Genomic DNA, 22,986 nt, shown 5'->3' with positions numbered 1-22,986 from the left:
CCCCGGAAGGGCTTTTAAACTATCAAAGACTGATACTAGAAAGCTAAATTAAAATAAAAGAACTAACACTTAATGGGTACTCACTATGTATTTGGTGTTTGAATATATCGTTTAACCAGGAACCATGGTTTAGTTATTATTCCTGACTTACAAATGAGGGGATTAAAGTTGAAAAAATTAAGTCAACTTTCTCATGCTTAAGCTGGAACTTGGATATCCCAGGTGTGTCTTATTTGCCCAGGAGTATTGCTCTCTGTACCACATCCATATGCCAGAAACATCTTAAAGCAGAAGACCTGAAGGCTAGTAGCCTAGCATTCAAGTCTCATAAACAACATTAATTTTGTTAAAGTTTGAGCAATTCATACTACCTCTTACATCTCTAGTTAATTTGTATTTTAAATAGAAATGATAAGATGGCTTGCTGTTGTCTTTGGAAGATCATACAGTGAAGTCCAAGCATGGGGTAGGGTTGGGCCAAAACACTAAATATGATTATATGTGTGTATGTATGTGATACTTACATTTCTGTATCTATATTTCAAGTCAATAATGAAAACTATTTTTTGAAATATTTATTATCGTTACTAATAGTCTGAACAAGCAAGAAAAGAAACAACTGAGATTACTGTTAGTTTTTAAATTTTTCATAAATTACTCAGCAAATATTCTACACTAACTTTCTAAGTTGGCAAGCTCTTTATATTATGCTTCAATTACTCTCTTAAAATAGAAACAACAGTTCTATTACCAGTGTGTTATTAATATAAAATGAGATTATAAATATGAAAGTGATAGATAAAGCTAGTGATTAACTTCACAATTTGGGACCTGCTCACAGGAAAAGCATCTTTCATCACTAGAATCCATTCTCCCTATCTGTGGCCTCAGTTGAAAGAAACAGTTATTTTGCTAACATCTATAACCTCTCCAATTTTTACTATAGGTCTTTGTAAATTATTATATGAACCTTCTGGCTAAGTCATTTCTCTATCTGGGAATAGAGGTAGAAGTAATCTGGTAAACACTAGAGATCACTTCTGCCTTTATAAGTCTGAAAACTTTTATATCCTGCTTCCCACATCTGGAAATTTTTATGCTGTACCATTTTACTCTGTATCCTTAGTGTCTTGCCCATCTAATGAGTACATAATAAAAAGAAAAAATGAAAGAAAAAAAATTTTCCCTTTTATATTTGGCTATAGACCGTATTCAGCAATGTCCACAATAGCCAAAATATGGAAAGAGCCCAGATGTCCATTGACAGATGAATGGATAAAGATGTGTTTTATACACACACATACACACACACACAAACACACACACAAATGGAATATTATTCAGCCATCAAAAAGAAGGAAATCTTGCCATTTGCAATGACGTGGATGGAACTAGAGGGTATTATGCTAAGTGAAATAAATCTGTCAGAGAAAGACAAATATCATTTGATTTCACTCATATGTGGAATTTAAGAAACAAACAGATGAACATAAGGGAAGGGAAGAAAAAATAAAATAAGACAAGAACAAAGAGGGAGACAAACCATAAGAGACTCTTAACTATAGGAAACAAACTGAGGGTTGCTGGAGGGGAGGGCGGTGGGAGGATGGAGTAACTGGGTGTTGGGCATTAAGGAGGGCACGTGATGGAATGAGCACTGCCCGCTATATGCAACTGATGAATCACTAAATTCTATACTCTGATACTAATAATACACTACATGTTAATTAAATTGAATTTAAATTTAAAAAAAGACTACCATAACAGAATGGAAATTTTTATTTTACAAATGAAAAAGCAAAATACGGTTATTAAATTGACCCTGAAGTCACACTCTAAATTCATACCTTACAGTTCAGTTTTCCGAGTTCATCAGTTAATTCCACAAAACAGACTAAACCTCTGTCTGTGGAAGAAGCACAGACCATATTTAACCATGATAACAGAGATGGCTGGCAAGATTAAGCAAAGGAAGTGATTGTAGCTCCTGCTTGAATTCTTTGTCTTCTTGAAAACATTCTCCATGGCCATGTGAGACTTAAACTGTGACTGTCCTGGCCAGAGAAGAAGGTTAAAGCTGTGTCATAATTACAGACTACTCTTCTACCTTCATCTTGTGATATCCATGTCTCTCAGAGAGGTCTGGCTAAACCAGAATATTCTTTGCAATAGCATTCAAAGTCCTTACTTGTGCCACATCTGTTACCTTTTGAGAATATTCTGAGCTAGAAAGAGAGGCTCCCATGGCAACAGAGAAATTTCTGCAACAGAAATAATAAAAAGACAGATTGTTATATAAGTTGTTAAATGAGCCCTCCTACTGGCCCTTCATTTTATAGACTATTTAATGGTTCAAGAACACAGGTAGGTAGGTAAAGGACCCTGGATTCCCATATTTCATAATTTTTATTAATTACTTGAAACATCTAGTAGCCAAATATACTTAATATACTTGATTTTATATCTAGAAATGTAGTTCTAAGGATCTTGCTTCTTTTACATCTCATTTTTCCCAATTCTAAATTGAAATAATAAACTACTAACTATTAAATTACAGGATTCTTCTAAAGTATAATAAACACTCAATAGTTTCAATTTCTTAACAGTGGTATAATTTCAAAATAACTAAAAATAGCAAAGGTGAGAGAAGACTAAGTATTAAAGGTAGGAGGGATAAAAATGACTATGACTCTTCCATCCTTATACCATAATTATTAACTCTGCTAAAGGAAATCAGAGTTGAATGGGCATACATACATATCTGACTCATTTGAAGCTTAGCTGCTGAATTAGGGTTTATTATTAAGCGGTCTAAGTTCAGCAATGACTTAAAAATATAAAGTTCACCTATATTCAGAAGAGCCTGCTTATGTGAGGCAGGATAAAACCATTTTGCAGTTGAAAAACTGCAAAAATGATTGCAATACTTACATATTAATCACAACATTCCATTCATTAATCAGCCATCAACTAAGGTTTTCCTCTAACAGGATGTAAAGATTAATCTGTCCCTTCTTGTATGAATCAAAGAATACATTTTTACCGAAATTTCATTCCTGAATCTCTAGCAGACCGAGCAGAACAGTGAAATTCTGTAGCACCAGAACCCTCAAGGATCCTTTGTAGATTTCTGTCTGTTATGCCACCCCCTGTTGGAAGAATAAGTAATACATTAAGTAGAATAGAATTTTGTATAAAATTTAATGAATACTAGTGACTGCTTGCTCTACCTGAAATTCCCATACCAAAATTTCTCATTGACTCAAGAGTTACTCTCTCCCTACTAAGCTAGAATGAGATTAGAAAGAATGATAAAAGACATAGGCTACAGGCTCTGGAGAACAACTAATAAGGTCATAGAACCCGTATGATGGAATCTTATACATCCATTGGTTTATATAACAATACCATATGATACTGACTTTAAAAAGATTGCTCTAGGGCAAGGAAAAACCACTGAGTGCTCTATCCCTGCTCCCCCTCAATTTAAGCAAAATCAAATTAAAACAAAAAGTAAGGATACGTTTGAGGATGAAGCTACAAAAGCACAGCCTGAGAGATGTCTGAAAAACACAAGTACTCTCTCTAACCCAGGATTCAAAGAGCACACTGACTTCACTGGAAATGGGAGTAATGCAAGGCATTACACAGTTTATTCATTACAATATCAACTTTGCTTTTCACAGAAGAATCTGATTCTACTTTAGTAAAACTGCACAATCAAGTACTTTGTAATGACTCGTTTTGTTGAACAATCTCTTAATTAAATATTTGTATATAAACAATCATATTCTGAACTGATATCAGATTAAAAATATAAAATTACTCTTTATATCCTTCTTTCCTAATATATAGGATGTATTCAATAAAGATTTTTTAATGACTGATAAAATATATACTTGGTATTTCAAACTATTCAAGTTGCTGAAGTAACTTGACTTTACAAACTCTTTTGAACTCATTAACTTGTTTGTTTTCTTTTTTCGTAGTGGTAGAGTAATATCACTGAGCCCTAAGAAGCTGAAAGAACACAGACTTTTTTTTAGATGTGTGTAAAGGTAAAATGTCATGATGCTTTTCACTTTAAAATACTTAGGGTAAAAAATGATAAAAAATGTGGCAAAATGTTAAATCTAGGGAATGAATATATGAGTATTCATTATGCTATCTCCTACTTTCTTATATGTTTGAGAAAATTAATATGAAAAAATTAAGACTGTCTTTATATTTGTCTCACTCTGATTCTAGATCCCCTTATTAATTCTTTAAAAATTGTTCATCTTGGGGCAGCTGGGTGGCTCAGTCGGTTAAGCATCTGCCTTCGGCTCAGGTCATGATCCCAGAGTCCTGGGATCGAGCCCCGCATTGGGCTCTCTGCTCAGCGGGAAGCCTGCTTCTCCCTTTCCCACTCCCCCTGCTTGTTTCTGCTCTCGCTAACTCTCTCTCTCTGTCAAATAAATAAATAAAATCTTAAAAAAAAAAAAAGAAGAAGAAAAATTGTTCATCTCTAGTGAGCCAGTATGTACTGAGTGGATCTTAGGTTATCATCAGGAGCATATGCTCCAATTGTTCTGGCTATAAGGAAGAATTAGGTGATCAGAGATTTTGAAGAACCAAGAGAATATTATATTTGTCCATAGATATTGCCTAAACATTTGCTTATACCTTGTTAAGAGCTAGGACATTTGGCCCTAACTCAGTATAGCAGTATCAAACTTGGTGTGCCTCACCAGAGATGACCATCCATATTCACAAAATTCTATACTATGGGAGAGCAAACATGGAGAAACCCCAATCCCAATCAATCTACTTCCCTATTTGCTACTCTCTGAGCTAATTCCTGCTAGAATGTTCTCCTTATCTGAAGTTTTAAAATTCCAGCACAGATCTCCCAGTCTTAAATTTTTAATCAAATTACACATTTTTCTCTCTGAATACCATGTATTAATATTTTCTCCCATATTGTCCTGCCTCCTTTGTTCTTCCTCCACTGCACCTCAGTGTTATACTAACAAATGGACAGATAATTAAATACCTGGCATTACCACAATCCTCCCTTTTGCCTGAAAAAAGAAAAAAAAAAACAAATTTTAATATCTTTCTCTCAAATGCAGTAATAAGGCAGTGAGAACAGAAGCATTAGTGAAAGTATATTAAAATTTTAAAACTAGTAGTAGTGTCTAACTTTCAATAGTCATCTCTATTTCTTTGGGATCTTGGGTAAGAAAGATGTTTAGCATAGTAACTCTTTCTATACAGAAAGGTTCTTTTATTGTATTGCTTTGAAGACTTGTACGTGATGAACACAAAGAATAGGGGACTACACTATAAATACTGAACAATCACATCACCTTAAGAAAAGCCATTACTGAAAAATAACACTAATTTTGAGTTCTTGGTATGCAGTGGAATGGAAGTAGTTGAACAAGATTTAAACTAGATTTCAGCAGGGAAAAAAAAGAGCACAGCATAATAGTAAATTACTAGGAAAAAAACAACTTACTCAAATCTTATATCCTCAACTAAATTCCCTAGCTTATTATATTAGTTAAACAAAGCCACAAGTCCATTTAACTGGATTTTAAGTAATAAAACTAGACTATATGATTAATTTCTGATAATTCTGGATGATAGGTATTGAAATTTCCTTACTTGTATTAAAATGTTCATTACATTTCCTAAATAAGTTTTGGGCATATACTCAGTATCACTGGAAGTCAAAAGGATATCACCCAAATGCAAATTTAGTGGAACTACTAGTAGCAGGTAGGTAGTGAGGACAGAATAAAAACTACACATTATGCACCAGCATTTTTCACAGAGCTAGAACAACCAATCCTAAAACTTGTGTGGAACCACAAAAGACCCTGAATAGCCAAAGCAACTCCAGAAAAGGGAAAAACTGGAGGCATCACGATTCCAGACTTCAAGCTACATTACAAAGCTGTAGTCATCGACATGATATGGTACTGGCACAAAAACAGACAGATCAGTGGAACAGAACAGAGAGCCCAGAAATGGACCCTCAACTATACGGTCAACTAATCTTTGACAAAGCAGGAGAGAATATCTAGTGGAAAAAAGACAGTCTCTTCTTCAACAAATGGTGTTGCGAAAACTGGTCAGCCACATGCAGAAGAATGAAACTGGACCACTTTCTTACACCATACACAAAAAGAAATTCAAAATGGATGAAAGACCTAAATTTGAGATGGGAAACCATCAAAATTAACCTCTTCAACCTTGGCCGTAGCAACTTCTTACTAGACACGTCACTGTAGGCAAGGGAAACAAAAGCAAAAATAAACTATTGGGAGTTCATCAAGATAAAAAGCTTCTGCACAGCAAAGGAAATAATCAACAAAACTAAAAGGCAGCCTATGGAATAGGAGAAAATATTCGAAACAATATATCTGATGAAGGGTTAGTATCCAAAATCTATAAAGAACTTATCAAACTCAACACCCCAAAAACAAGTAATCCATTTAAGAAATGGGCAGAGAAGACATGAATAAACACTTTTCCAAAGACATCCAGATGGCTACCAGACACATGAAAAGATGCTCAACATCACTCATCATCAGGGAAATATAAATCAAAACCACGATGAGATACTGCCTCATACATGTCAGAATGGCTAAAATTAATAACAAGAAACAACAGGTGTTGGTGAGGATGTGGAGAAAGGGGAACCCTCTTGCACTGTTGGTGGGAATGCAAACTGGTGTGGCCACTCTGGAGAACAGTCTGGAGGTTCCTCAAAAAGTTAAAAATAGAATTACCCTATGATCCAGCAATTACACTACTAGGTATTTACCCAAAGGATACAAAAATACAGATTTAGAGGGGTACACGCACCCCAATGTTTATAGCAGCATTATCAACAACAGCCAAATTGGAGAGAGCCCAATTGTCCATCAACTGATGAATGGATAAAGAAGATGTAGTTTATATATACAATGTAATATTACTTAGCTGTCAAAAAAAGAAATCTTGCCATTTGCAATGACATGGATGGAGCTAGAGTATATTATGCTAAGTGAAATAAATCAGTCAGAGAAAGACAAATACCATATAATCTCACTTATATGTGAAATTTAAGAAAGAAAACAGATGAACATATGGGAAGGGGGAAAAGAAAAAAAGGAGAGAGGGAAACAAGCCATAAGGGACTCTTAATGATAGAGAACACACTGAGGGCTGATGGAGGGAGGGAGGTGGGAGAGGGCTAGATGGGTGATGGGTATTAAAGAGGGCACCTGTGATGAGCACTGGGTATTGTATGTAAGCGATGAATCACTGAATTCTACTCCAGAAACCAATATTGCATTGTATGTTCACTGATTAAAATTTAAATTTAAAAAAATTACATATTACGTCAAGCTCACTAATTTTTAGAATGAAACCATTGAAATTGTACGGAAATTGGATTTTTTCATGTGTGATTCTTGAGATGAGTCTTTAACACCAGATCAGCCAATTCTACCCCTTAACACAATTCCAAGTCATCTGCCTCAACTATGCAGCTTATGCTCTCAGGGTTGGGTACATAATCTTTCTTCTACTGGGTGCTACTGAAGTATAAGAAAATTCAATAAAGAACCACATACAGCTTAGTTTCTTTTTCCATAGAAAAAATGAAACAACTGCCTAATATATTCAATAAATACAATTCATGTTGAAAGTACTTAGTTCTATATCATGACCAGTTAGGACAAATAAAAAAAACAAAAAGATTGGCTTAGTGAGGGGAAAATGGGGAGAAGAGAAAAAGAGGTAGCATGTTTAATGTGAGAAGAGGGGCAGAAAAGGAAAGGAAAAAGAGGCTATGAGAGGACAGAAGAGAACAGAAACCAAAAGAATGGAGTAAAGTAAAAATTAGCTTAACACCAGGAATAACAAATGCAAAGAAGGCAAGAGAAGCAGAAACTCTCAAAAGCAATGATAGCATAAAGACAGTAAAAAAGGAAAGGTAATAAAAGTAGGGAAGATAGAGATGATTGTGAGTAGAGGGAGAAATAGCCTTTCCCATACTTTTCAGATGAGCTCTAAGTAACTAGCAGTGTAAAGTTAAGCATTCATTATGATTTTTGAGGATCTTTACGTAATAGCAACATACTCCAAAGATATATTATAAAAGTTATCTTGTGAAAAGCATTCCAAATTTTTTCAGTTAAGAAATGATATGCTGGTACAAAAAAGGAAACAGACTGATAAATTAGTTGCATATTACAATACCTTAAGGTGGAAAAAAAAATCTCTTTTGCAGATCTGAGGCAACAACTCATACTCTATAATGAGGAAATTAGAACCCCCAGACCAGTATTTAAGTAACAGGGACTCAGTAAAATAATCAAAAGTGATCTCAAAGTCCAACTTCTGGCACATCTGTCAGTGAAAAAGCACATAATTTTTCATGACGACTGAATTATATGTCATTTTGGAAAGGTAGCTCCAAAGTTACCAAAAAAGATTAGTTTCTTTTTCCAAAGGAAAATATCGGTAGACTGCCATTTTGTAGATTTTTCAGAGAACTTCCTTCTGATCATTTTTTTAAACCCCGATCAAATTGCTCTATCATGAAAGTGTTTATCAGTGTCACTTTACTCACTCATCTACCCATCCAACAAATATTTATTAAGTGCCTACCACGTTATCAAGCACTGTTCTGAGTATAGATAATATTGTGGTTGAAAGGACCCAGAATATGCCACTGTGTCATAAAAATTATTTTGAGCTGAAAGCATTTGAGTTCCTGAAATTCCTAAAAGCAGAGCCTCCCAAAAGAACTCAGAAAGAACTCAATTGTCAAAAATCCTCTCTCCGGGAGCAACTCATTAGCACCACATCCAAACAGATGTTGTCATAAAACTATCCTAACTCCCACTTATTCTCATTAGGGTCCATCTATTTATCTTTCCAAAGTTTTTCCCCACCATGCCATAAATGCTCTGTCTTCTTCCTCTTCTAAATTCCTAAGTGCCCTTCTCCCCGCTCCTCTTCACCTATTAAGATGGTATACAAGACCCAAATTCTAGGCACCTCTGAGTCACATTTCTTTGTGAACTCCAATACATATACATACTTGATTAAAATCTGTTTTTCCTCTCACTAATCTCTATTTCATCAGTTTACTTCAGAGGCCCTCAAACACAAAACCTAAGAAGGCAGAGAAATAGTCTTTCCTCCCTGACATGGTAAACAAGAGAATATTCCTACTGTCATGGAGCTTACATGTTCATGGAAGGTAGACAACAGATAGGTATATTTATATAATAAAATTTTAGGTAGCAGAATGCACAATAAAAAAACAATAAAGCAAGATAATGAAATTAGAGAGTAAAAGGGGGAAGGAGCTATCTCATAGAATTTAATAATTGTTCAGAGAAATAAGAACAAGACCGTTTAGAATTCTCAAATGTGCTAAAGCAAAGCATCCATAATACAAAATATTACTATCTGGAATGCTGAAATGATTTTAGGAGGAAAAAAAAAGTCACATTTAACTCTTTCTTCCAAGTGAAAGCTTTCCGAAACATGGACAAAATTAAACTAATTCTACCGTTTTTGGGAGGGGGCTGGTTTCCATAAAGACTATTGAGAACTATATGCTTACCTAAGCTGTCAAAGTGATTTAACAATATAAAGCACTTCCTAAGTATCAGACTTCGTGCTATTATCTGAGGTAATCTACAACTGTTCTAGGAGGTAGGTGCTATTAATATGCTAACTTTGTAAATGAAGAAACTGAAGTTTAGAATGGTTAGGTAATTTGCCCAGAGTTACTGTTAATAAGTGGCAAAGCCAGAATTTAAACACACCTTTCTAATCCCAAAACCTATGCTTTAACCAGTATATTACACTGCTAGGTAATTGCTTCAAAAAGTAAACTTGGCATGATCTCACTTATATGTGGAATCTAAAAAAGTCAAATACATAGAAACAGAGATTAGAACACTGCTATCAGGGGTGAGGAGGTGGGGAATATGGGTAGATACTGGTCAAAGGATACAAAGTTGCAATTATGCAGGATGAATAAATCTACTGATCTAATATACAACGTAACTATAGTTAGTAATACTGCAGTGAATACTGAAAATTTGCTAAGATAAACACACAATGAACAATAACTATATGAGGAGATGGATATGTTAATTAGCCTGACTGTAACCATTTCACTATGTATATTAATATCAAAATATCCTGTACACCCTAAATACACGCAATTTTTATTTTATAAAAAAGAAGTAAAGTTAGTATATGAGAATATTTAACCCAGTGCTTCCTGCCAACCAATGATTAAACTTCAAATCACATAAGCAACAGTGATTATGAAATGCAAGACATGACTATCGCATTATATCTACCTTATTGTCTCCTCCATAGTGAGTAACAGTTTTAAAATGAAAACCTGATTCATCAACTCTTCTATTTTTAAAACGCTTCAGACTTCCCCACTGCCCCAAGGATAAAATCCAAACTCTTCAACAGTTTTCAAGGCTCTGGACAGCATTCTTCTCTTTATATCCAACATTCTGGTTTCTTCAGTATCTTAGTAAGTTATGCTTACTTTTGTTTCCAGGCCTTTGTATATACTATTTCTTCTGCATGAAGCATTCACCTACTCTCCCTACCAGCTTTTACATAGATAACTTTTTTTAAATTAATATATAATGTACTATTTGTTTCAGGGGTCCAGGTTTGTGGTTCATCAGTCTTACACAATTCACAGCGCTCACCATAGCACATACCCTCCCCAACATCCATCACCCAGCCACCCCATCCCTCCCACTCCCCTCCACTCCAGCAACCCTCAGTTTGTTTCCTGAGATTAAGAGTCTCTTATGGTTTGTCTCCCTCTCTGGTTTCGTCTTGTTTCATTTTTCCCTCTCTTCCCCTATGATCCTCTGTCTTGTTTCTCAAATTCCACATATCAGTGAGATCATATGATACATATCTTTCTCTGATTGACTTATTTCGCTCAGCATAATACCCTCCAGTTCCATCCACGTCGTGGCAAATGGCAAGATTTCATTTTTTTGATGGCTGCATAATATTCCATTGTATATATATGTGTGTGTGTGTGTATATATATATATATATATATAAATATCCCACATCTTCTTTATCCATTCATCTTTTGATCGACATCTGGGCTCTTTCTATAGTTTGGCTATTGTGGACACTGCTGCTATAAACATTGGGGTGCACGTGCCTCTTCGGATCATTACATTTGTATCTTTGGGGTAAATACCCAGTAGTGCAATTGCTGGGTCATAGGGTAGCTCTATTTTCAACTTTTTGAGGCACCTCCATATTGTTTTCCAGAGTGGCTACACCAGCTTGCATTCCCACCAGAAGTGTAGGAGGGTTCCCCTTTCTCCGCATCCTTGCCAACATACATAGATAACTCTTAATCATCACTCAAATGAGTAAGAGTTATCAGTGTGTGTGAGGTCTCTTCTTCTGGAGAGCCAACTACTGCTAACCCCATGCCCAAATCTGGGGTTAATTCCTCTCAAATGTGCCCCCTTAGTACCTTTAAATTTTTTTTTTATTAAGTAAACTCTACCCCCAATGTGGACTTGAACTCACAACCCTGGGATCAAGAGTCACATGCTCTACCGACTGAGCCAAGCCAGGCACCACTTAGTACTTTTTTTTATAGCACTCTATTAGAATTGCCTATTCTATTAAAAGTGCCTGTTGTACACCAAACTGTAAGGGCAGTGACTAAACACACACACACACACACACACACACACATACACACACAGTGGTCATTACCATAGTACAAATGCCCTGTAGCTAATATATACTTAATAAATATTTACAAAATCAGTAAGTTCCAGACTAGCAAAGTCACATCAGATACTTAGATGAAATTTCTGAAAATTATTTTCACGGCTATAGAAAAGTAAACATATCAGATTTCTACATAGGAACACTAAAAAATATTAGTAACAGCAGTAGTAATAATGATGTAGTAAGATCTGTTATACGTCAAGCACTGTGCTAAGGCTCTTACATATCAGAATTCTCTCAAGGTCCATACTCACTAATTTAGAATCGTTCTGGACTAGTGTCAAAACAACAGATATACCACAATTACAAAGTCACCTTTATAATGCTCTACAAATGATGTTAACTCATCTTGGAAATTCATACAAGAGAAAAATATATTTCCTCCTATCTTAATAGATAGGGAAAGATGAAAGAAGAATATAATTTTGTTTTAGAATTCACTTCCAAATGATATTTCAAGTTTTATATGGTATCCCCTGAGTATACATAGGCTGACAATGAGATGATGTGGCTTAAAACTATGAAATGCTGATGGCAGAGAAAAGGTAAAATTTGCTGTGGTTATCCAAGTTAGATTAAATCCTTAAGCATTGTCTATAATTTGACCTCAAGAACCTTAACCATTAAAAACACTTATGTGAAAGAGGGGCGCTTCGGTGGCACGGTAGGTTAAGTGTCCGACTCTTGGTTTCGGTTCAGGTTGTGATCTCAGGGTCTTGAGATCAAGCCCTGTGTTTGGCTCTGTGCTGAGTGTAGAGTCTGCTTAAGACTTTCTTTCCCTCTCCCTCTGCCCCTCCCCCCCTCAAATAAATAAATAAATCATTAAAAAAATAATTTTAACACTTATGTGAAAGAAATAAGAATTACATAAATATATTACTACCTGCTTGCTTTTCTGTATAGGGAACTATTAATCAGTAATATTTAGTTTCCTAACCTAGCTGAACAACAGAATATCAGGAGCAACCACAGAGTTAGAAAGAAAGGAAAGAAATTATGTATACCTGATCTATGAGTCGCTTTATTAAGGGTAGCCCTTCTAGTGCTGAACTGTCACAGCCACTGGTCAATACTCGTTCAAATCCCAAGGTTAAGAGGGTCTCTAGAGCTGCCACTGGATCATGAACCATGTCAAAGGCTGAAATAAGTAAAACTGATTTGAATTTTGTACAGATATCCTCTAATATAGTGCTTTCCAAAATGTAGTATACACACAGTGGTGTGCTGGACTTAGCTCATACTGGTGAGCCAAAGCCAATTGTTAAATATTCAGGAGTTTTGCAAGCATCATTTTTAATCCATCAACAGCTTGAAATCAGTCAAGGTGGGAGAATTTAAACCACAGAAATCAACAAATACTATATATTAGAGCTCTTTTTGTCTAAGAACTAGTTCACCAGCATACCACAGTCTGCATACCACGGCGGTATGCAGAAACATTTTAGATGCTACCCATTTGAATAGATGTATTTACTTAAACACAGATTTGAAATGAAATGTTTCCATTTTTCACAAGTTATAAAAGTTTCTCTTTAAAAGAAATTCACTTAAGATTTTATTTAAAGAAAATTACTAAATAAATTTACACAGGTAGCACTCAGATATGGTAAAACTGTAAATGTGATAGGCAAGTGACTCAAATTTGGAAAATTCTGTTCTAAGACTTCAGACAAACTGGACTAACTGGAACTCAGACAAACATTACACTCACTGGTTCTAAAAAAGACCTTGGTTCATATTCTCATTATTGACTAATATTCTATGCTATTCCATTTACCCCAAATACTTAAGGCTCATAGTATAAGGACAGTTGTTTACAACAGACTATCTAGACTTACAATTCCATTCTATTTTCTAAGAGACTTTTCTCCTCCTCAGAGAAGAAAGTGGCACTAGGAACCTCAAAAAGAAAAACTACTTCTGCTTTGGTTCTCAGCACTGCTACATAATTTGGAAGTTCTAATCTATGGTGGATTAGGTGCTTGACCCCTTTACTTTACCCGTTAGTGTAGGCAGACAGCTAAATGTACCACAGAGGCTTCTCCTTTTTTGTAGCAGTGCCTCACCAGTGATTAAACTATCACTATCTCATTAAATACACGAGTGAAAAAAAATGCAGAACCCAGGACAATGCAAAATTTTGAAAACATGAAAATATTTTTGTTAAATGTATTGAAGGAAAAGAAATTTGAAGCGATTTTCTTAAAGAACAAAGAAACATACATTCTACATGACATCTTTATTTTTTAAATTATTTTGCATGCCAAACTTTACTTTTATTCTTTTATTATTTTTTTTATTATGTTATGTTAGTGTTATATGCAAACAATGAATCATGGAACACTACATCAAAAACTAATGATGTACTGTATGGTGACTAACAAACTTTATCTATTTTTCAGATAAATGTTTACTAATTTAAATTACTTTTCATTATTTAAAAATTGCTTTTTGGCCACTCTCAAGGTGCTGAATTTTAAACACTCTAACATCTTTTAGTTATTGCTATGTTTATGAGAAGCATTGCTAAACAGCAAGTCAAGAGAACAGTTTTCTGGTGGTATTATTCATTTCAAAAAGAAACAAGAATAACAAATGTTTTATCTCTATCTTCTATAAATAGATGCAAATGCCAATGCCCACTAATCTTTGAATGCTTATTCAAAAGGCCAGAAAAACATTCAACAATTTCTCAAGCATATATCATCAAGTTAAAAAAAATGACTTAAGACTTCTTTCTTTTCATGTATAAGAGAGCGCCCTTCTTCGGGCAAAACTGACACTTGTTCCTACATTTTACCAACCAAGGTTTGACAAAAGTGTACAGAAATTAGAACTACCTGATTTATAGGTAAGAGGTATTTTTTACATGAAATTATCAGATACTTTTTGGAAATCATTCTGATGTAGACAATCAATAATATAGTTTTGTGCACAACAGTGAACATCTCTTCATTGACTATCTCCATCTATTCCTTCTTTCCTCCTTCCAAATAGTATCTGATTCTTATGTAGATATCCACCCCTCTCTCTGCCCAAGAATCTGAGAAAGCTGGCTGCACCACTAGCTCCTAGAATGGTCTTGTCTGGCTTAAGCCAGGCAGTACATTTCATTTCACTGGCCACAGTGGTTTTTGGTGGTTAATATGGTCTAAGGCCATCTAATAAAAATGAATCTCAGGGGGCACCTGGCTGGTTCCATCAGAAGAGCATGTGACTCTTGATCTTGGGGTTGTGAGTTCAAACCCCACACTGGGTGTAGAGATTACTTAAACATAAAAAATCTTAAAAAAAAAAAAAAGAATCTCAAAATTCTTGCTTGGACAAGTGCATACACTTGTAGGCAATTCCTAATCTCTCCCTCTATTATATCCCACCACCACCACCACCACTTACTTTTAACAAATTTTCAAAACAAAGCTTCAAATTGTGCATCTCTAAATTTACAACAGTTAGTATAAAGAAAACAAGGTCAGTATAAAGAAAACAGCTGTGACACTGTAACACTCTAGTATTGTGTTCCATAAAAAGGTTATGGCATTTGGTGAAATAAGAAAACTGACACCGTTCAATAGAACTTCTAAAATGGAAATGACTCACCTCGGTGGAAAGTGACTGGTAGAGGACGGCATATAGCTATAAAAAGAAAGCCAAATAACAATATAAATGAAGAGATCATCACTGATTACTATACACAGAATTTTCCATGTTAGATGGGATTTTTCTATACTTTCCTCTCCTAAGAAGTAAAGACAGTGAACTAAAATAATAAAATCATAGCCTTCCAAATTCAGAATTCCTATGTTTCCATTAATCTCTGATTTTCATACCAAAAAAATGGTCGTCCACTCCTTAGCTAGACCAAATAAAAATTATGTGATCTGATTACTATAAACGCAGCATTATATCTACTACTTTAATCCCTCTGAGTATCTTCAAGAAATACTTTGGCCTAGTAATATAAGTAGTATGCTTCTGTCCTCTCCACGCCTCCCCATCCTCACCAACTACAATAGCTTTTGAAGTTTTTTCAAATCCAGGTAAACCTCCCTTAAACCTTCCGGGAACAGTAACAGAACTTGATCTACAGCAACTTCAACTTAGGAGTCAATAGGACTAGAACACATATACCCTCTGCCCCAAACATCTCGAGAACTACTGCTTAATATAGGTTAGTTTAAGTGCCTGCAGGTGTGACTGAAAAGCAATCAGAAAAACTTGCATTTTTCTTTCGTTTTTTAAAATTTGAGGTGACACACAATGTTATGTTAGTTTCAATATCAGGAGTATTAAATGCAATCATCATTAGAGGCTTTTTGGTCTCAGATACAAATTCTTACCCACAAGGGACATGCACAACTCTTTGTCAATGTTTCCATCTTCAGTCAATGCTCCAAATACCAAACCATCAGCACCATAAAGCTTGGCAAGACGAATGTCAGCCTTCATCACCTCAACTTCACGATCTGAATATAAAAAGTCACCTCCACGTGGACGAATCATCACAAAAACTGGGATCTGGACACACTGCTTCACTACTTGAAGGACACCTAAAAGAATAGAGAACAGACTGGGGCACCTGGGTGGCTCAGTCGTTAAGCGTCTGCCTTCGGCTCAGGTCATGATCCCAGGGTCCTGGGATCGAGCCCCACATCGGGCTCCTTGCTCAGCGGGAAGCCTGCTTCTCCCTCTCCCACGCCCCCTGCTTGTGTTCCCTCTCTCGCTGTCTCTCTCTCTGTCAAAAAATAAATAAAATCTTTAAAAAAAAAAAAAGAATAGAGAACAGACTAATTAAAATTCAAATGTGATGGGCACCTGGGTGGCTTAGTCGGTTAAATGTCTGCCTTCAGCTCAGGTCATGAACTCAGGGTCCTGGGCTCCAGCCCTGTATCAGGCTCCCCGCTTAGCAGGGAGCACGCTTTTCCTCTCCCTCTGCAGCTCCCCCAGCTTGTGCTCTCTCTCTCTCACATACTCTCCCTCTCAAATAAATAAGTAAAATCTTTTAAAAAAATAAAATAAAATTCAAATGTGAACTAACAGCTCAAGGAAGTCAATAAAATTTATTGGCCTTTTACATTTGCTCTTGTGTATTACTTCTACAAGAAAAGGAAGCATTGACTGAGGAAACCAGAGAAATCTGGTTCTAAAGGGAATGACAACATTAATTTAAAAATGTGCATATAGGGGCGCCTGGGTGGCTCAGTTGTTAAGCGTCTGCCTTCGGCTCAGGTCATGATCCCAGGGTCCTGGGATTGAGCCCCGCATCAGGCTCCATGCTTGGCAGGAAGCCTGCTTCTCCCTCTTCCACTCCCCCTGCTTGTGTTCCCTCTCTTGCTGTGTCTCTATCAGATAAATAAATAAAATCTTAAAAAAAAAAATGTGCATATAATGGAAGTTAAGTAATAAGAGAATCATGGGTAAAAAAGTAAAGAGAAGGCATTTACTGCATTTTTAAAAGCACTTGTCGTGTACTGCATGGAGCACTGGGTGTTATACGAAAACAATGAATCATGGATCACCACATCAAAAACTAATGATGTATTGTATGGTGACTAACGTAACATAATAAAATTAAAAAAAATAAAAAATAAAAAATAAAAAATAATAAAATGCAAAAAAAGAAAGCACTTGTCAGTTGACTAAAGAAAATCCTTTTGCTGGTATATGACGTTTGAAAGTATAATAACTAACAGGCTCAATATTCTGCCACTGTATTCCATAAGATCTGATTTTTCCTTTCTGATTGATTATAGCTCTATTTAGAACTTACTATAGAGATGTTTACATAGTTCTAAAGTTTATGACCCTTTAATGAACAAAGAAACTTATCAAGACCTTTTTTGAAAGAGTTATATAAAAAAGAGCAAAGTTCTACTTGTTTGTGATTTTATGTAGAGATCTATAAATAAAAATACCTAAATGGCACAATTCATTGCTACCTCAGAAACCCTCAATAGTAAAGATCTTCCATGACTTACACTGTAATTACATCTCAATAAACCCATCTTAAGCTGAAAAAATCCTAAGTCAAAATGCCTTTAATACACCTAACCTACTGAACATTACAGCTTAGCCTAGCCTACCATAAATATGCTCAGAACATTTACATTAGTCTACAGTTGGGCAAAATCATCAATGGAAAGCCTATTTTATAACACAGTATTGATTATCTCATGTAATTTATTGAATACAGTACTGAAAGTGAAAAACAGAATGGTTATATGGGTACAGAATGGTTGCAAGTTTATCAGTTGTTTACTCCTGTGATCACATGGCTAACTGGGAGCTGTGGCTGCCCAGCATCATGAGAGTATCATACTACAAATGGCTAGCCCAGGAAAAGATCAGAATTCAAAATTCAAAGTACAACTTCTACTGAATGCATATTACTTTAGCACCATCATAAACTCAAAAAATCATAAGCCAAACCATCATGTATCAGGAACCATCTGTATAAGGTCTGTGAGAAGCACAATGGATTTATTTCTTTTTCCTTGCTAAAAGAACCCCAATTTTCTATGGGATAGCAATATGCCCAATACCAAGCAATGAATCATGATTGCTGTTACAAAAAACAGATTGCACTCAAATTTAGCTATGTTCTAGAGATTTCACAGAATGGCCAGGGAATGCCTTCCTTTAGTGAGAAGATTCCAAAGAGCTATTGCATATATAAACCCTTTATACTAAATAATGCTATCATCAACCTTAGAATAACATGGAAGAGTCAAAAATTCATACAGAGACTTCTGCTTTTGACCAAGACAAGAGTAACAGGGACGGGATTTGCCCTCCCACCAAAAATAACCAAAAAACACACATGAATATGAAAAATATATGAAACGATGGTTTGCAAGAGATTGTGTGTCAAGCAACAAAAAACAATGATGTCTGAAAGAAGGGAAACAAATGAAGTCAGCTCTATAACTGACCGAAATTACTACCTTGAGGGTTTTCTAGGCTGCAGCAAAGAAAGGGGGAACCGAGGTAGAGGCCAGAGAATTCTGAGTTGAAGAGACAAAGCTGAGAGTCCAGGGAGATCAAGTGATTAGAGTTCCTAGGAAAGAGCACCAGGGAGGAGAGAAAGAGAATTTTGGAGATTTGCAGATAATCTCCCTCCAATATTCAGCTCAGTACTAATGAATGCATATATGCAAGGAAACCATACAAAGCCAGAGAAAAATCCACTGAAAAGAATTAGAAAGAAACAATACCTTTCATTCACACCTGTCAGGCCAAAAATAATGCCTATTCCCAACAGGCAGATAGGAAAATTTGAAGATTCATGGGGCAGTGGGTAGAGTACACAGAAGGGTCTTGCTTCAGTAATAGGAATAATTAACTCCAGACTGACCACTGTTCCAGGCCTGCTTAACAAATTTTAAAGGCAATAACCAAAAGGAACAAACTGTTTCCAAATAACCCAACTGCTTGAGAATGTTTATAGGAATACAAACATATCTAGGGCCCAATAAAGCAAAATTCATGTCTGGCAACCAGTAAGAAATTATCAGGCAGGAAAATAAGATGCATCATGAGGTGATAAATCAATCAAATGAAACCAACCTAGAACTGATACAGATGTTAGAATTAGCAGCCAAGTCATTAAAACAGCTATTATAACTTTATTCCAAATCTTCAAAACAGTTCAGAAACAATATATTAGATATAACAGACTCAAATTAAACTCCTAAAGATGAAAAGTACAATGTGTGAGATGAAAAATATACTAGGTGGGTTTAACAGCAGATTAGACATTGCAGAGAAAAGATTAGTAAACTTGAAAACAAACCAATAGAATCTATGCAAAATGAAACATAGAGGAAAAGGAGATTAATATAAAAAGAGGGGCGCCTGGGTGGCTCAGCTGGTTAAGTGTCCAACTCTTGATCTCAGCTCAGGTCTCGATCTCACAGTCCTGAGTTTAAGCCCCAAGTTGGGCTCCACACTGGGCATGGAGGCTACTTAAAAAAAAAAAAGAGTAGTTCATCAGTGAGCTCTGGGACAACTTCAAGCAGCCTAAAACAAGTATAACTGACGTCCCTGAAGGAGGGGGTGGAGTACACTGAATGATGAAAATTTTCCAAATGTGATGAAACTATAAACGCACAGGTCCAAGAAACATGAAGAAAACTATAATCAGGTATATTGTTATCACATTGCTCAAAGCCAGGAGTAAAGAAAAGAATTTTAAAGCAACTACAAAAAAGAGACATTACATAGAAAAAACAAAAAAAACAAAGGTATGGATGATATTTCATATGAGAAATAACATCAGCAAGAAGACAGTGGAGAAACATCTTTAAGGTATTGAAAGAAGAAAAAAAACCTATCAACCTAGAATTCCACACCCAGCAAAAATAGCTTTCAAAAAATGGTGAAAGATGATTTGAGACATACAAAAGCTAAAATAATTCATCCCCAGCATACTTGTACTACAAGAAAAATGTTAAAAGAACTACTTCAGACAGAAGGAAAATGAAATCAGATGGAAATATGGACCTACACAAGGGAATGAAGAACATCAGAAATAGTAACTATACATAGGTAAATACATGATTGTTTTCTTATTATTTTAATCTCTTTAAGAGATAACAGATTCTTCTTTTTTGGAAGATTTATTTATTTGAGAGAGAGAGAGTGTGAGAGAGCACTACTGGGGGGGGAGGGGCAGAGGGAGAGGGAAAGAACCTCAAGCCGACTCCCCTCTGAGTGAGGAGCCCAACACGGGGCTCAATCTCACGACCTTAAGATCATGACCTGCGCCAAAATCAAAGAGTCGGGATGCTCAACCAACTGAGCCACCCAGGTGTCCCTAATTGACTCTTTAAACAAAAATAATACTGGGTGTTATATGCAAATAATGAATCCTGGAACACTACACCAAAAACTAATGAAGTACTGTATGGTGACTAACATAATAAAGACTAATGTAGTGTGGAGTGTATGTATTTTTAACACATACAGAAGTAAAACGTATGACAACAGCACAAAGACCAGGATGGGAGAAATGAAGACTAAAGTCAATATGCTGAAGATGCCAGGATGGAAAGATAAAACCCTGACTGTTGATACTACTGCAGAGCAACTGAACCAACGTTAACAGTAACTATCTATCTCTCAACTTATTGATGTATAAGGATCTCATCTTTGATAGACAAGTTTATTTACAACCATAAGCACCTCTAACTAATTCAATATCCACAGCATTGTTAATATATCAGTAACATTAGTAAAGGATCTCAATGAAACATATTTTCCATTGTCTCCAGGCTCTATAAACTCCAACCAGAAAATAGGGAAAACACTTACCCATGCTGGGTGTGGTTCCTCCTTCCAATAAGCCAGAACATAATTCAATCCGGCCAGCACCTATGTGAAAAAAAAAAAAAGCATTGCTCAATACAATAAACTTTTAAAAATTAAGAAAAATTTTAAGAAGCATTTCTCAAAAATTATCATCCAAAATAAACATTTATGAAACAGTAAACAACATTTTTTTCAAACATAGAGCAAAGAGTCTTAGAAACTGAGAGATTATAAAACTAGAGTAAAACTCTATTGTTAATCCCAACTATATTCTGCAACCCACACTGTGTTACTGATAGTCAAATTTAAGAGTTAATTCAAGTTAAGCTAGGTCTCTTGAAATTTTGTATTACAGGGTTGCCTCTCCATGTACAAGGATGTGACTCAGAATAAATATGGTCTGGGTTGACCATAGTGGAACACTGACTCTTCATTGATAACAATCTTTTCCAAGAGTCTTATTATTATTCTAAGATTTACAAAACTACAAGGTAATTTTAAGTAGCTTAAATCAAGGTAATTTCAAGAATAAGAGAATGCTGAAAGCAGATTAACTATCAGACTATAGGGTCATGTCAAAAGAGTCTCAGGATCCAGGCTGAAGAGGCTAGTACCAGCCAAACATGGGACACTTTGAGAATCAGTAAGAAGAAAAACTATAGTGGAGTAAAACACATCAAATATGTCTAAATCTAGATTCATAATATAAAACAATTCACTGGGGGATAGAGAATAAACTCATTATCCTAAAATCAGTAAACAGAGGAAAAGGAGCAAGGATTTATCCTGCCTCTTATAGTAACTGGACCTCAATATAAACAAACAGTTGATGAGGGAAAGTTCTTTATAGAAGAAGCATACTTATAGTAAGTGAAAAGTAAATGTTCAACGTAATATAGTATGATATTTCAAACCCTACTAAAAGATGCACTGCTAAAATAATTAGGTAAAAAGATGAAAGAAAAGCTTATAAAGGATGGATCAGGCTGACAATATGACCTATTAATTAAAAATGTTTGTGTTTGTTTTTAAAAAAAATAAAAATCTGTATTGATATATAATTCACATACCATACAATTCACCCATTTAAAGTGTATAATTCAATGTTTTTTAGTATACTTAGAGTTTTGCAGCCATCACCACAATTAATTTTAGAACATCTTCCTCACCCCAAAAAGAACCTTATACCCTTTAGCAGTCATCTCCCATTCTCCCATGCCCTTCAACTCTAGGCAACCACTAATCTACTTTCTGTCTCTAAAATTTGCCTAATGTGGACATTTTATATAGGTGGAATCATATAGCATGTGGTATTTTGTGACTGTTTTCTTCCACTTAGAATAAATTTCAAGATTCATCTATGTTGTAACATGTATCAGCACTTCACTCTTTTTTATTGCCAAATTAAGAACCGTTTTTACATTTTCAGAGGGTCATTTTAAAAATACAAAGACTATTCCATGAAGACCAAATGTTGCCAGTAAAACTGAAAATATATACCACGTGGCTCTTTTTTTTTTTAAAGATTTATTTATTTATTTATTTATTTATTTATTTATTTAAGAGAGTGCAAGCACGCATGCATGAGAGCAGGGGATGGATGGATGGATGGATGGATTTATTTATTTATTTGTTTGTTTGTTTGTTTGAGAGAGCACAAGCATGCATGCATGAGAGCAGGGGAAGGAGCAGAGGGACAGGGAGAAAATCTCAAGCAGACTCCTTGATCCCCCCACCTTGAGATCATGACCTGAGCTGAAATCAAGAGCCAGATGCTTAACCAACTGAGCCACCCAGGCACCCCTATTATATGTTGCTCTTTATAAAAAGTGTCCTGACTCCCTGATATCGTGGAAATATTGGCCATGTGCT

The 22,986-nt window shown here is 35.5% G+C and overlaps 1 protein-coding gene across 5 annotated transcripts in view; it reads right to left on the bottom strand.

Moving 5' to 3' along the window:
* Positions 1-22,986, bottom strand: part of CUTC (cutC copper transporter) — a 29,481-nt gene that overhangs the window by 2,471 nt on the left and 4,024 nt on the right. Inside the window, exons 3-9 of one of the 5 annotated variants that reach the window (XM_021699743.1) lie at positions 21,118-21,177; positions 16,146-16,355; positions 15,406-15,441; positions 12,810-12,943; positions 5,036-5,063; positions 3,044-3,149; positions 2,207-2,261 (exon numbers count right to left, since the gene is read on the bottom strand). In XM_021699743.1, the coding sequence (XP_021555418.1) occupies positions 2,207-2,261; positions 3,044-3,149; positions 5,036-5,063; positions 12,810-12,943; positions 15,406-15,441; positions 16,146-16,355; positions 21,118-21,177 (629 nt within the window). Of the gene's footprint in view, positions 1-1,730; positions 2,262-3,043; positions 3,150-5,035; positions 5,064-12,809; positions 12,944-15,405; positions 15,442-16,145; positions 16,356-21,117; positions 21,178-22,986 lie in introns of those variants that run through there. The other 4 variants (XM_021699742.1, XM_021699746.1, XM_021699744.1 and 1 more) reach the window with 4 other exon arrangements.

The sequence above is a fragment of the Neomonachus schauinslandi genome, chromosome 6 (assembly GCF_002201575.2).
Source record: "Neomonachus schauinslandi chromosome 6, ASM220157v2, whole genome shotgun sequence".
NCBI lineage: Eukaryota > Metazoa > Chordata > Mammalia > Carnivora > Phocidae > Neomonachus > Neomonachus schauinslandi.
The sequence above is the reverse complement of the archived record's forward strand: the minus strand, read 5'-3'. Positions and strand labels throughout refer to the sequence as shown.